General features: G+C 40.5%; 1 protein-coding gene across 1 annotated transcript; it reads left to right on the top strand.

Moving 5' to 3' along the window:
- Nucleotides 1-2,694: 2,694 nt before the first annotated feature.
- LOC139646121 (sodium- and chloride-dependent GABA transporter 3-like) lies at nt 2,695-10,203 on the top strand. Its single transcript, XM_071522034.1, has 14 exons — nt 2,695-2,851; nt 3,019-3,153; nt 3,819-3,956; nt 4,107-4,200; nt 4,473-4,605; nt 4,777-4,911; nt 6,525-6,628; nt 6,833-6,957; nt 7,076-7,188; nt 7,296-7,433; nt 7,526-7,628; nt 7,985-8,085; nt 8,783-8,953; nt 10,027-10,203. The coding sequence occupies exons 1-14, from the start codon at nt 2,695-2,697 to the stop codon at nt 10,201-10,203; spliced, it is 1,824 nt and encodes a 607-aa protein (XP_071378135.1).
- The last annotated feature ends 3,021 nt before the right edge of the window (nt 10,204-13,224 follow it).

The following is a 13,224-nucleotide window of genomic DNA, read 5'->3' as shown; positions in this document are numbered from 1 at the left end:
AGTAAGATATACTACTGCTACTACTAATAATACTAACTTTTTTTTGTATAGCAATTTCCTAAAAACTATGTTACAAAGTGCTTCATGTACAATGAAATACAAAGAGACAGTGATGTAGAAGTACCACAATTAAATAAAGTTGGATGAAATGTATGGAAAATAAAAACAAGAACAAAAAAGCATGTATCTATGTATCAAGAGGTCTGAATAAAAAAAAATCTTGCAATTCCATGTTTTGACTCTCTGTGGTGGGGATATCCTTTTGTTTAGATTTGGACTAAGGATTGGGCCTTTCACTTTACTTTTTAAAGATTGTTTTTCTTTTATGATGTTTACCTTTAATAGACAGGTCAAAGTAGAGAGAGCCAGGAAAGATTAGGAGAGAGAGGGGGATGACATGCGACAAAGGTGCTGGCCAGATTCAAACCCAGGACATCACATTTACATGATATGCGCCTTAGACCATGGAGCCACCAGGACACCCCACTTCATATTTTTAAATGTAAAATGAAGACTACTAGAACAGTATTCTGGTGCACAGTTCAATCCGGGAACAGACCAAAGGTGATGCATTAAACCAGATGTCTATTTGCCATTGACCCCGTCGCTGGAAATAATTTACAGGGGATCAAACCCTATAAATTAATGATAGTCTGAAGATCCATGATCCTGGGGAGTCACAGACGGGGCCTTGACCCTGGTGGCGGTGGCGTGGTGGAGAGGCAAAGCAGCACACACACTCAAATGACAGCAAGGAGACGTATCAGGTAAGTTTAAATACCATCTGATGAGAAAGATCATTGGCAGACAGAGAGCCCGACTAGATAACCAAACGTGTTCATTAGATGACAATAATTGTGAGCCAGAGACCTGGTGTGCAAAGAAAGAGCAAGAAAGTGAAAAGGGATTGTCTTTCTGCTTGAAATTCTGCTGAGAGCTTCATTTGAACCTACCTACTCTGAATCCTTCATAATGGTAACATGTTGGGCTAGTATGAGGTTTGAATGATTTACATTGGCCTACCCTGGTGAATGTTTATTTGAAATTTGATTGAATAATTTAAATTTTGGAACATGGAATTTAAATATACTCCATTTAGCATATTTTAGCTTTTAGCCAATTTTATCCACAGCAAGTTACAAAGAGTTAAAGTAATATAACTTCAGTGTCGTGCCCAAGGACCCTTTTGGCTGCTGTTGTGGCGATCAAACCTATGATGTGACTTCCTTAATGAGGAACTTACCTAATAAGTCGGATCCTTTGCCGATTGAGACGATGGGAAGCGGTGCAATGAAGTGAAATTATGAACTCCTGCCCGATGGTTGCAATTCTATGTAGCCAATGAAAATTCTATGTAGTGAATGAAAAAATGAACGAGCGCAGGAGCCTCGTGGTCAACCAGGAAGGACTAACATCGAGAAAATGGGATAGGTATTGGCCAGACCCAAATCACGATCAGCATTTGTCCTTCCCTTTACCGCCCTGTAAATGATCCAGCCTGGCCCAGGAGGAAAGCAAAAGCTGAGGCGAGTGTGGGAATGACGTCGCCATCGTGCACCCAATCCTAAAACACTGGCTGTATGATGTAACATTTCCCTTCAGTGTTTTCATTGAAATTTGTGCAATTTGACTGTCAAAAGCAAGAATTCTGATTAACTGCACAAACAGGTGCACAAACATGTTGTTCGTGAACAAACTGGGGCACAGACTGTGACTGAAAAAATATCTTATTTTCAAGTGTGAGCAGTGGGGTCACCGGTCCAGAAAAGCACAAAGCATGGCAAGAGCTCACCAGCTTCATGTTCAGCATAAACGAGTATGAGTTCAACAGGGTTACTTTAGCTGAGTTATGATGTTTTCATGCATCAATCCAAAAGTTACCAGAATAACTAAATTAAGAACAAAATTCTCTGTGCATGTTAAAGTAGCCAGTGTGTGGCCCTCTGGCTCTAGCAAGACTAAAACTCAAGGGTATTTGATACTGGAATGACAGGCTTTTTACTTAAGGGTGATAGCTGCTCTGAGTAGTCATGTAATGAAATTGGAAACTTTGGCATGAAAAATTATGGCTGCTCTGAGTAGTCATGTGGTCAAAGTGGAAACTTTGGCATGATAAATGATGGCTGCTCCGAGTAGTCATGTAGTCAAATTAGGAAACTTTGGCATGATAAAAGTAGCAAGGATTAGATTGTAGTATTCTGGAATCATATGAAAAAGGTTGAGAATCACTGTACTACTGCACACATTGCACACTGTTCTACTGCACATCGTCAACAGTTAGCTAAAATGCCAATATGGACTAACGTGGGCATCGAAAAAACCCTAAAAATATCATAGCAGCTTCTCGTTCAGCATAACTGAGTATGAGTTTAACAGGGTTATTTTAACTGAGTTATGATGTTTACATGCATCAACCCAAACCCAAGTTACCAGAGTAACCAAATTAAGAACAAAATTCTCTGTGCATGTTAAAGTAGCAAGTGTGTGGCTCTCTGGCACTAGCAAGACTAATACTCAAGGGTATTTGATACTGGAATGACTGGCTTTTTACTTAAGGATGATAGCTGCTCTGAGTAGCCATGTAGTCAAATTAGGAAACGTTGACATAAAAGCAGCAAAGATTAGATTGCAGTATTCTGGAATCATAACAGAGTGGATTACCTGCACTACAGTGGAAGACTTTCAGATCTCAAGATGAACAGAGAAAGAAGGACGGCCAAAAAGGAGAGAAGGATTGAAGACAGAGGACAGTGGGCTAGTAAAACAGAATATATTCTGGTTGTTGCAGGAAATGTGGTTGGTCTGGGCAATGTGTGGAGATTCCCATACCTCTGCTACAAGAATGGTGGAGGTGAATAAGAATATTATGTATATAAATATTAAGAATTTGGAGGTAGAGAGGTGCATCTTGTTTTGGGTGTACTGAAATTGTCAAAATATCTGTTGATGAGAGGTGAGTGAAAAGTCGGCACTATTTTTTCATCATCATGGTCATATATGTCTGTTTTTTGTACCTAGGGGCCTTTCTGGTGCCATATTGTCTGTTAATTGTGGTTTTGGGGATACCTCTGTTCCTACTGGAGAGTGTGATTGGTCAGTACACCCAGGAGGGAATGGTCACCTGTTGGAGGAAAATTTGTCCACTGGCACAAGGTGAGTGTGTGAATGAATCACACTAGACAAGAAATTGTGTTTTCTTTCTTCTTTTATAACTCAAGCTGTTCTGTGTGGCTCAAAATTTGAATTACCTCCACAGGTTTGAACATTTTAAGATAAGATAAGATAATCCTTTATTAATCCCACAACAGGGAAATTTACAGTATTACAGCAGCAAAGGGGATAGTGCAAAAGCAAGTAAAAAAAGGCATCAGTAAAAAAGCAAGATATAATAAATAAATAAGTAAACAATAAACCGTTACAGTAAACGGTTAAATTCACATTATTGCACATAGGAAATATTGATATTGCACAGTTTGGTATACATTGATATTGCACATGAGTGAATTTGTTCAGACTTGGTGTGTGTGGTCTACTCGGAGCAGTGTTGATCGTATAGTCTGACAGCAGCAGGAAGGAAGGACCTGCGGTACCTCTCCTTCACACACCTGCCCAGTGCAGCTGCTGGCCCAGTGTCCTGCATGGGGTGGGACATGTTCTCCATCAAGGATGATAGCTTAGCCATCATTCTCCTTTCTCCCACCACCTCCACTGGGTCAAGGGGGCATCCCAGGACAGAGCTGGCCTTCTTAACCGGTCTGTTAAATATATACCCAAACACATACTGTTTTATAAACTGTTTTGTTTTATCTGTATTTTAGGAATTGGATATGGACATTTGATAATTAAACTCTATGACTTCAGCTATATTGTTATCCAAGCCTGGGCTCTCCTCTACCTGGTGTTCTCCTTCAGATCCCAGCTCCCCTGGGCCAGCTGTGGGAATACCTGGAATACAGGTAAGGCTGAGACTGGAGTTTACTATTCATTTGTGAGGCTTGTTAAGAGATTCAATATGTCATTGAACAAGACACTTTCCCCGCAATGGCTCCAGTGGAAATGCTCAGTGACCAACAGCCATTGTTTGTGCAAATTGTTTCCAAAATCAGCTAACTGTGTGGGTCTTCAGACTTCTCATTCACCAAATCTCACTGCAAATCGGACCATGTTACCCGCCACCTCTGCTGCAACTGAGTTCTGGGAGTGAGTCTAAATTCCTGTTCTCATAATGATGAAGTCACTTTTTCATGTATTAAAGATTGTTATTCTGTGTTGCCCCAATGAATGTTTGAAAATGTTTAATATTAGAAAAAGTGCTAAACAGAGTGTCATAAATGTACCATAAGAACATCTTTCAATCTTCAGTAAACTGAGTGATATGACTTGACTACTTCTTGATCACTTTAGAACAACATTCAGAGGTTTGTATCACATTATGTGTACCTTCAATAATAATAAATTTCCCCTTACCTCAGACGGCGGGCGCTGGCCATTTCTGGAGGCATTGAGGAGCTGGGCAGTATCAGATGGGAGCTGGCCTTGTGTCTTCTGGCCTGCTGGGTGTTCTGCTACTTCAGTGTCTGGAAAGGTGTCAGATCCTCAGGAAAGGTCCTGTTGTAACATTTTATCTAAAAGGATAGACTAGTGGTGAATAGCAACCTACACATTTTCAGCAATTTCCCTCTCATCATTAAGCATTAAAGCATTAACAGTTTTATAGAATTTGTTATTATCTCCATTAATTTAAATGTCACTGCAAACATTTCCTTGTCTTTTCAGGTAGTGTACTTCACAGCCACTTTCCCCTATGTGATGCTGCTGATACTACTAGTCAGGGGGTTGACTCTACCTGGAGCTTGGGAAGGGATTCAGTTCTATCTGTATCCAGACTTGAACCGCCTGGCTGATTATGAGGTAGCCTGTTTATGTTACCTCAGTTGTAGAATAAGCGTGAAATCAACATAAGACTTATATTTCTGTCAGTTTTTTGTTTTCTGAATCAGAAAACTAACTGGCTCCAGTGGTGTGACTTACATTTACATTTTAGGCATTTAGCTGAAGTGGAAAGGTCAGGCCAAAGTGCTGCTTTTGATACTGTTCACCATCCCATACTGCTGGAATGATTGCTGTCTCTGGCTCTGCATTGACCTGGTTCAAGTCTTACCTGAGGAAAAGACTGCTGTTTGTTACAGTCAACAGCCAACAGTAACAACCAACCACCGTTAAATACGGGGTCCTGCAGGGCTCCATGCTTGGACCCCTCCTTTTCAGCATCTACATGCTATCCCTCAGACAACTTATCCGCAACCACGGCCTAAACTACCACCTGTATGCTGATAATACTCAAATGTACATCCATACCACACCTAACATTTCAGCTACAATGGCCCCACTCAACAACTGTCTGCAGAATATCAAATCCTGGATGCAAAGCAGCTTTTTGAAACTGAACTCTGACAAAACTGAAATAATCCTCATTGGCTCCAAGTCCACATCTGATACAGCCCGCGACCTCTGCCTCTCCATTGATGATAATATGACAGCCAGACCTTCCCTGCAAGTAAAGAACCTCTGTCTCATCCTGGATTCTGCACTTTCATTTGAACCCCACATTAACAAAACAAAGACAGTTTTTTTTTTTCACCTCTGAAACATAGCCAGGATCCACCCACACCTCAAATTCGCTGATGCGGAACATATAATCCATGCCTTCATCACTTCAAGGTTGGATTATTGTAATGCACTCCTCGCTGGCCTCCCTTCCTATCTTCTCAACAAACTGCAATAAGTACAAACTTCTGCGGCTCGACTCCTGACATCCACCTCCTCCCGTGTTGTGGAGGTGGATGTCAGGAGATGCTCCTCACCTACAAAGCCCTGCACGACTCTGCTCTCGACTACATATCAGAACTCATCTCTCCCTACTTCTCACTCTCTTCGATCTTCTAGCTCTGGACTTCTGGCTATCCCCAACACAAGGCTCCGCTCCTTGGGAGACAGAGCCTTTTCCTCTGCTGCCCCTCGCATCTGGAACAAGCTACCTACCCCAGTCAGAGCATCGGACAATGTTGATTCTTTCAAATCATTTCTCAAGATTCACCATTTTAGAGGTCAACGCCAGCCCATGCACTTTCTAGTATTAATACAAAAACATACACCAAAATACTGGTATGAAAATGGTTCAAATGAGAGCATTTCTGTTCCGAGAGACGGACGACTAAAAAACGTCGGAGTCGCGTCCAGTGTAGATTGGACAGGCCAGTTATTTCACTTTTGTAAGCAATACTATCACCTCACCTCATTTACACAGCAGGTCGCAGTGGCATGCGTGACGAATCTGAAATGCGTGTCTGTACAGTGTCGGTGTAGACAGCAGCACTGATTAAAATGAGTGTTTCTGTTCCGAGAGATTAAAAAACGACAAAAAAACACGTCTGAGTTGCGTCAGGTGTAGACATGCCAGTTGTTTCACTTTCATAAGCAATACTATCAACTCAGTATTTATGATGCCTTTTGTGACATTACAGGTCTGGATAGAGGCCGGATCTCAAATATTCTTCTCCTATAGCTTGACACAGGGAACTCTGACTGTTCTCGGCAGCTATAATGAGCGCAACAACAACTGTTACAAGTAAGCAAGTCAGGTATCAGATATTTTTATGAAAATATTTTGCTCTTAGAAGTTGGTCTGGTTACTATAGACCCTGTTTGTATAAATATCTCTAAATATCTAAAAATGTACTGTATACCATTCACTAAATATAAATACAACAAAATAATACCACTGAGAATTTTGTTTTTTGATAAGGGATATCAATCTTACCTTGACCTCTAGGGATTGCTTTTGGCTCTGTCTGCTGAACAGTGGGACCAGTTTTGTTGCTGGATTTGTAGTCTTCTCTGTACTTGGATTCATGGCTCAGAAACAGGGTGTTCCCATTGACATGGTGGCAGAGTCAGGTATATTCTAAGGTTTTAAAATGTCCCACAAATAAATGTAATCATTTTAAATCTATATACAGTTAATTACATGGCTGAACTCTTTCCCTTCTCTCCTCGTTCCTTCTATACTTCACAGGTCCAGGTTTGGCCTTCATCGCATACCCTCAGGCAACAGCCATGATGCCATTGCCTCAATTCTGGACTGTCTGTTTTTTCCTCATGCTTCTTCTACTGAGTGTTGACACACATGTAAGGTTGTTTGTTGTATTACCCATTGATTATTAGCCAGTACATTGCAGGCACATGAAAATTAGGATTAGGGAAAATTAAAATTGCTCATTTCACTTTGCCTCCAGTTTGTGACAGTGGAGTGTTTCATCACCACAGTGAGCGACTTGTTTCCTAAGCTGTTTCGCACACCAGGAAGGCGTGAGATCTTTGTCCTCCTCATCTGTTTATCCACCTTCCTCCTACAACTGACCTTGGTGTCTGAGGTGAACAATATATTGTCCTGAAAGCACATTGAAACAAACTGTTGTCACAAGATTTTCCTAGTTTAAACATTCTCTCTTCCTGTATTCTCCAGGGAGGAATTTACATATTCCAGCTTATCGATTATTATGGCTGTACAAGAGTTTGCCAGGATTTCATGGCTGTGTTTGAATGTCTGACTGTGGGCTGGATACTTGGTAAGCAAATAAAGCCATTTTTCATTATGCATAATTTTCTGATCTGGCAATTTGTATATAACTGTGCTTCAGGTGTTTTGTCAGTCATGAGTTATGAGGTTATTCCCAATATTGCCCCAATTCAAATGCTGGGATGAAGAGAAACGCTTCTAATTTGAGAGAGTTTACTATATGAAAACAAATTTTGCATCACCTTGGTCACACTGGTTGCATCAACTGAATCTGACCAAATGTTTTAATCAGATTGCCTGCCCTACTGTCTTGATCACATTTGGGGTCCCAGTATTTTGAGGTATGAATCAAATAACTTCATATCATGTGAAATTGGACTAATGGACAATCTGAATTATCATCAGGAGTTGACCGTTTTTCCAACATTATTGAGGACATGATGGGACAGCGACCATCTGTTTTCTTCAGACTGTGCTGGAGATACTTTGTTCCACTGTTGTCACTGGTGAGTCAGCCAAGTCACTAGAGACTGAACTGCGTCATACAAAACTGATTTTCTTGTCCCTCACCAGTGGCTACCAATGACTTTACATAACTCTGTTAACTTGAGCTGTATCATCAGTAATTTTGAATTAACATGAATTTACCTTGTAGTTCCCAACGTCTACACTGTGCCATAGAATGCATTGCTTGTTTGGAAGGGCTTCACTTTTTGTCTGTGAATCGTACATATTCACCTTTCAGCCTCGGCTTACCTCAACTTGTGACTTGAACAGATGTGTCACAACTGTGTCTAACTTACAGTAGCAGTCCGAGCTGCTTCTGCCTTAACAAAGCAAAAAAAAAAATTTTAGAAGAAAGCCTTTTGAGTCAGCAAACTTTCCACTGCAATCTAATCAAAAAAGTGATGCATCTTGAGGGAATTGTTGCATAAATAAAACACCATAACACAATGCACACTCACACAAAACACAATTTCAGCTACAGTTTCAAGATGGAAACCAACAGAAAATATTAGGTGTTTTAAAATGGGGCCCTTCTCTGAACAAGGAAGTGTACGCCTATGTGACAGTTTATTTCATTTAAGAATACAGAACATGATGAAATTAGTATAAAACCTTAACACTTTATACGTACTGTCATTTCATGCCCCATAGTCCTACAATGATTAAAGTAGATTATAATTTTTTTTTACTTCACAGATTTCCTTTATTCTGTACCTGGTGGATTACAAACAACTCAGGATTAACAACTGGTACGTTTACCCTGAATGGGCATATGCACTGGGCTGGACCATGACAGTCTCTTCTGTTATCATGGTGCCTCTGTGGGGGATCGGACAGTTGTGTTTGAGCACAGGCACCTTGAGACAGGTCAGTGTTCAAAGACGCTCCCATCTGCATACCTCAGCTTTTCCTTCTTCTCTGGAGGCCTCAAAGAGCTTTTTATAGGTTTTCAGCAGATTAATGTTCTCCTCTTGTAGTCTATGATCACTAGTGGTTGCCCTGCAAGGCGGGTAGTGAGCATTTCACCTTAAAGGCATACACCAAGTTTTAGGGGGATTGGCCCGCTGGTCAACTTACACTTTAAAGAGTCACTAAAACCCAAACCCAAATCAGTGATTCGTATGAGTCTATGACCAGGGTATTATTTTAAATTATTATTATTTTTTGACATTTTCACCTTTATTGGACAGATCAAAATGGAGAAAGACAGGAAGGATGGGGGAAAGAGAGGGGGATGGCATGCGACATACGTCCTGGACCAGATTCAGACCCAGGAAATTGCATTTACGTGGTATGTGCCTTACACCGCTAAGGCACCAGGACTCCTCAGTGGAGCAGTTTTTTCCGTCAAAAAACAACCGAGTACACAGCCTATAGCATAGAACATTTTGGCACCATGCAGTCAGTAGTAGAAGAAAATGCAAAGTCCACAAAAACCACTGCGTCAATAAAAAATAAAAACCAACAAACCTTAAGTAATCAACAGAAAGGCTGTCAGTTTCCAGGAGTAAAAAAGAAGTGTGGGATAGCATGATTTAAAATAAAACCAATCTGAGTGGTACAAATTGAGTGTTCAGCTGCCAATATGCAATGCAAATGCTATTTCACAGTTCAATATGCCCTCTGAAAAATAAATGTTAATTTCTTATTGCTTCTCATTGCTGTGTCCCCAGTAGATCGTGCACTCTGGTGCTCCACCCACCACATGCACTTCCTATGGAAACAGAGAAAGTAGTTCCTGGTGCATTATTTTTTTACTATTTAGCTTTAGAGTAGCAACAAGTTCTCATTTTATCACTTTTGATATAATGATAGTCACCTACTATCTCGTCAACATAGTATGTGCTAAAGTGTTAGCATGGAGCACTGCAACCAACGATCTCCTGGGGACACGGATGACTTTGGTGTGTATGTTCTCATCACTTTACTTGTATGTTAACCGATGGGGCAATCTCCCAAAAACGGTGTATTCCTTCAAGAGTGTGAAAGAAGCAGAGTGTAGAGGATTACTCCAGCACTCTGTCAGCTGGGCTTTGAACCCATGCAGTCATATTGAGTGGTATGGGAAGTCAGACATGCTGGACCACTCAGCCAAACCCTGTGTGATCTATAGGTGATAGGTCTCCTGCCCATTTAGCTATGGGTCCCCAAAGTGTCCCTTTCAGATTTACCAAACACCTGAAGTGAAATCCATCATATATTTATAGACAGATAAGGAACTTGTAATTACTATGGTATTGTGGAACCATACTCACTCAACATATTATTTCCTGGATCAGCGTTTGTCGATCCTTTGTCAACCTGTTGAAGATCCAGCCTGGCAGAGGAGACAAATGGGAGAAGCTGAGACAAGTTTGGAATTGAGGACATCTCTATCATAGTTATGCAGTAGCAGCTTGGCGTGACCTGCAGGATGAAATTAGCTACATACCTAAGCTGTCATATACTGCATAATTAAGATACTACTACTGCTACTACTAATAATACTAACTTTTTTTTGTATAGCAATTTCCTAAAAACTATGTTACAAAGTGCTTCATGTACAATGAAATACAAAGAGACAGTGATGTAGAAGTACCACAATTAAATAAAGTTGGATGAAATGTATGGAAAATAAAAACAAGAACAAAAAAGCATGTATCTATGTATCAAGAGGTCTGAATAAAAAAAAATCTTGCAATTCCATGTTTTGACTCTCTGTGGAGGGGATATCCTTTTGTTTAGATTTGGACTAAGGATTGGGCCTTTCACTTTACTTTTTAAAGATTGTTTTTCTTTTATGATGTTTACCTTTAATAGACAGGTCAAAGTAGAGAGAGGCAGGAAAGATTAGGAGAGAGGGGGATGACATGCGACAAAGGTGCTGGCCAGATTCAAACCCAGGACATCACATTTACATGATATGCACCTTAGACCATGGAGCCACCAGGACACCCCACTTCATATTTTTAAATGTAAAATGAAGACTACTAGAACAGTATTCTGGTGCACAGTTCAATCCGGGAACAGACTAAAGGTGATGCATTAAACCAGATGTCTATTTGCCATTGACCCCGTCGCTGGAAATAATTTACAGGGGATCAAACCCTATAAATTAATGATATTCTGAAGATCCATGATCGTGGGGAGTCACAGACGGGGCCTTGACCCTGGTAGCGGTGGCGTGGTGGAGAGGCAAAGCAGCGCACACACTCAAATGACAGCAAGGAGACGTATCAGGTAAGTTTAAAAACCATCTGATGAGAAAGATCATTGGCAGACAGAGAGCCCGACTAGATAACCAAACGTGTTCATTAGATGACAATAATTGTGAGCCAGAGACCTGGTGTGCAAAGAAAGAGCAAGAAAGTGAAAAGGGATTGTCTTTCTGCTTGAAATTCCACTGAGAGCTTCATTTGAACCTACCTACTCTGAATCCCTCATAATGGTAACATGTTGGGCTAATACAAGGTTTGAATGATTTACATTGGCCTACCCTGGTGAATGTTTATTTGAAATTTGATTGAATAATTTAAATTTTGGAACATGGAATTTAAATTACTCCATTTAGCATATTTTAGCTTTTAGCCAATTTTATCCACAGCAAGTTACAGAGTTAAAGTAATATAACTTCAGTGTTGTGCCCAAGGACCCTTTTGGCTGTTGTTGTGGCGATCAAACCTATGATGTGACTTCCTTGATGAGGAACTTACCTAATAAGTCGGATTCTTTGCCGATTGAGACGATGGGAAGCGGTACAATGAAGTGAAATTATGAACTCCTGCCCGATGGTTGCAATTCTATGTAGCAAATGAAAATTCTATGTAGTGAATGAAAAAATGAACGAGCGCAGGAGCCTCGTGGTCAACCAGGAAGGACTAACATCGAGAAAATGGGATAGGTATTGGCCAGACCCAAATCACGATCAGCATTTGTCCTTCCCTTTACCGCCCTGTAAATGATCCAGCCTGGCCCAGGAGGAAAGCAAAAGCTGAGGCGAGTGTGGAAATGACGTCGCCATCGTGCACCCAATCCTAAAACACTGGCTGTATGATGTAACATTTCCCTTCAGTGTTTTCATTGAAATTTGTGCAATTTGACTGTCAAAAGCAAGAATTCTGATTAACTGCACAAACAGGTGCACAAACATGTTGTTCGTGAACAAACTGGGGCACAGACTGTGACTGAAAAAATATCTTATTTTCAAGTGTGAGCAGTGGGGTCACCGGTCCAGAAAAGCACAAAGCATGGCAAGAGCTCACCAGCTTCATGTTCAGCATAAACGAGTATGAGTTCAACAGGGTTATTTTAGCTGAGTTATGATGTTTTCATGCATCAATCCAAAAGTTACCAGAATAACTAAATTAAGAACAAAATTCTCTGTGCATGTTAAAGTAGCAAGTGTGTGGCCCTCTGGCTCTAGCAAGACTAAAACTCAAGGGTATACTGGAATGACAGGCTTTTTACTTAAGGGTGATAGCTGCTCTGAGTAGTAATGTAGTCAAATTGGAAACTTTGGCATGAAAAATTATGGCTGCTCTGAGTAGTCATGTGGTCAAAGTGGAAACTTTGGCATGATAAATGATGGCTGCTCCGAGTAGTCATGTAGTCAAATTAGGAAAGTTCGGCATGATAAAAGTAGCAAGGATTAGATTGTAGTATTCTGGAATCATATGAAAAAGGTTGAGAATCACTGTACTACTGCACACATTGCACACTGTTCTACTGCACATCGTCAACAGTTAGCTAAAATGCCAATATGGACTAACGTGGGCATCGACAAAACCCTAAAAATAGCATAGCAGCTTCTCGTTCAGCATAACTGAGTATGAGTTTAACAGGGTTATTTTAACTGAGTTATGATGTTTACATGCATCAACCCAAATCCAAGTTACCAGAGTAACCAAATTAAGAACAAAATTCTCTGTGCATGTTAAAGTAGCAAGTGTGTGGCCCTCTGGCTCTAGCAAGACTAATACTCAAGGGTATTTGATACTGGAATGACTGGCTTTTTACTTAAGGATGATAGCTGCTCTGAGTAGCCATGTAGTCAAATTAGGAAATGTTGACATAAAAGCAGCAAAGATTAGATTGCAGTATTCTGGAATCATAACAGAGTGGATTACCTGCACTACAGTGGAAGTCTTTCAGATCTCAAG

This window comes from Centroberyx affinis, unplaced genomic scaffold (genome assembly GCF_046629955.1).
Source record: "Centroberyx affinis isolate AG114_WGS23_722 - 3 ecotype Tasmania unplaced genomic scaffold, CSIRO-AGI_Caff_v1 ptg000082l_1, whole genome shotgun sequence".
Lineage (NCBI taxonomy): Eukaryota > Metazoa > Chordata > Actinopteri > Beryciformes > Berycidae > Centroberyx > Centroberyx affinis.
This window is presented reverse-complemented; position numbering and strand designations above follow the sequence as displayed.

Bases quoted from the DNA above. Each gene is read 5' to 3' on its own strand.
- LOC139646121 (XM_071522034.1), top strand. From the start codon at position 2,695: ATGAACAGAGAAAGAAGGACGGCCAAAAAGGAGAGAAGGATTGAAGAC. The intron at 4,912-6,524 runs GTAGCCTGTTTA...GTGACATTACAG, and splicing joins ACCGCCTGGCTGATTATGAG to GTCTGGATAGAGGCCGGATC. The intron at 8,954-10,026 runs GTCAGTGTTCAA...TTGTATGTTAAC, and splicing joins GCACAGGCACCTTGAGACAG to CGATGGGGCAATCTCCCAAA.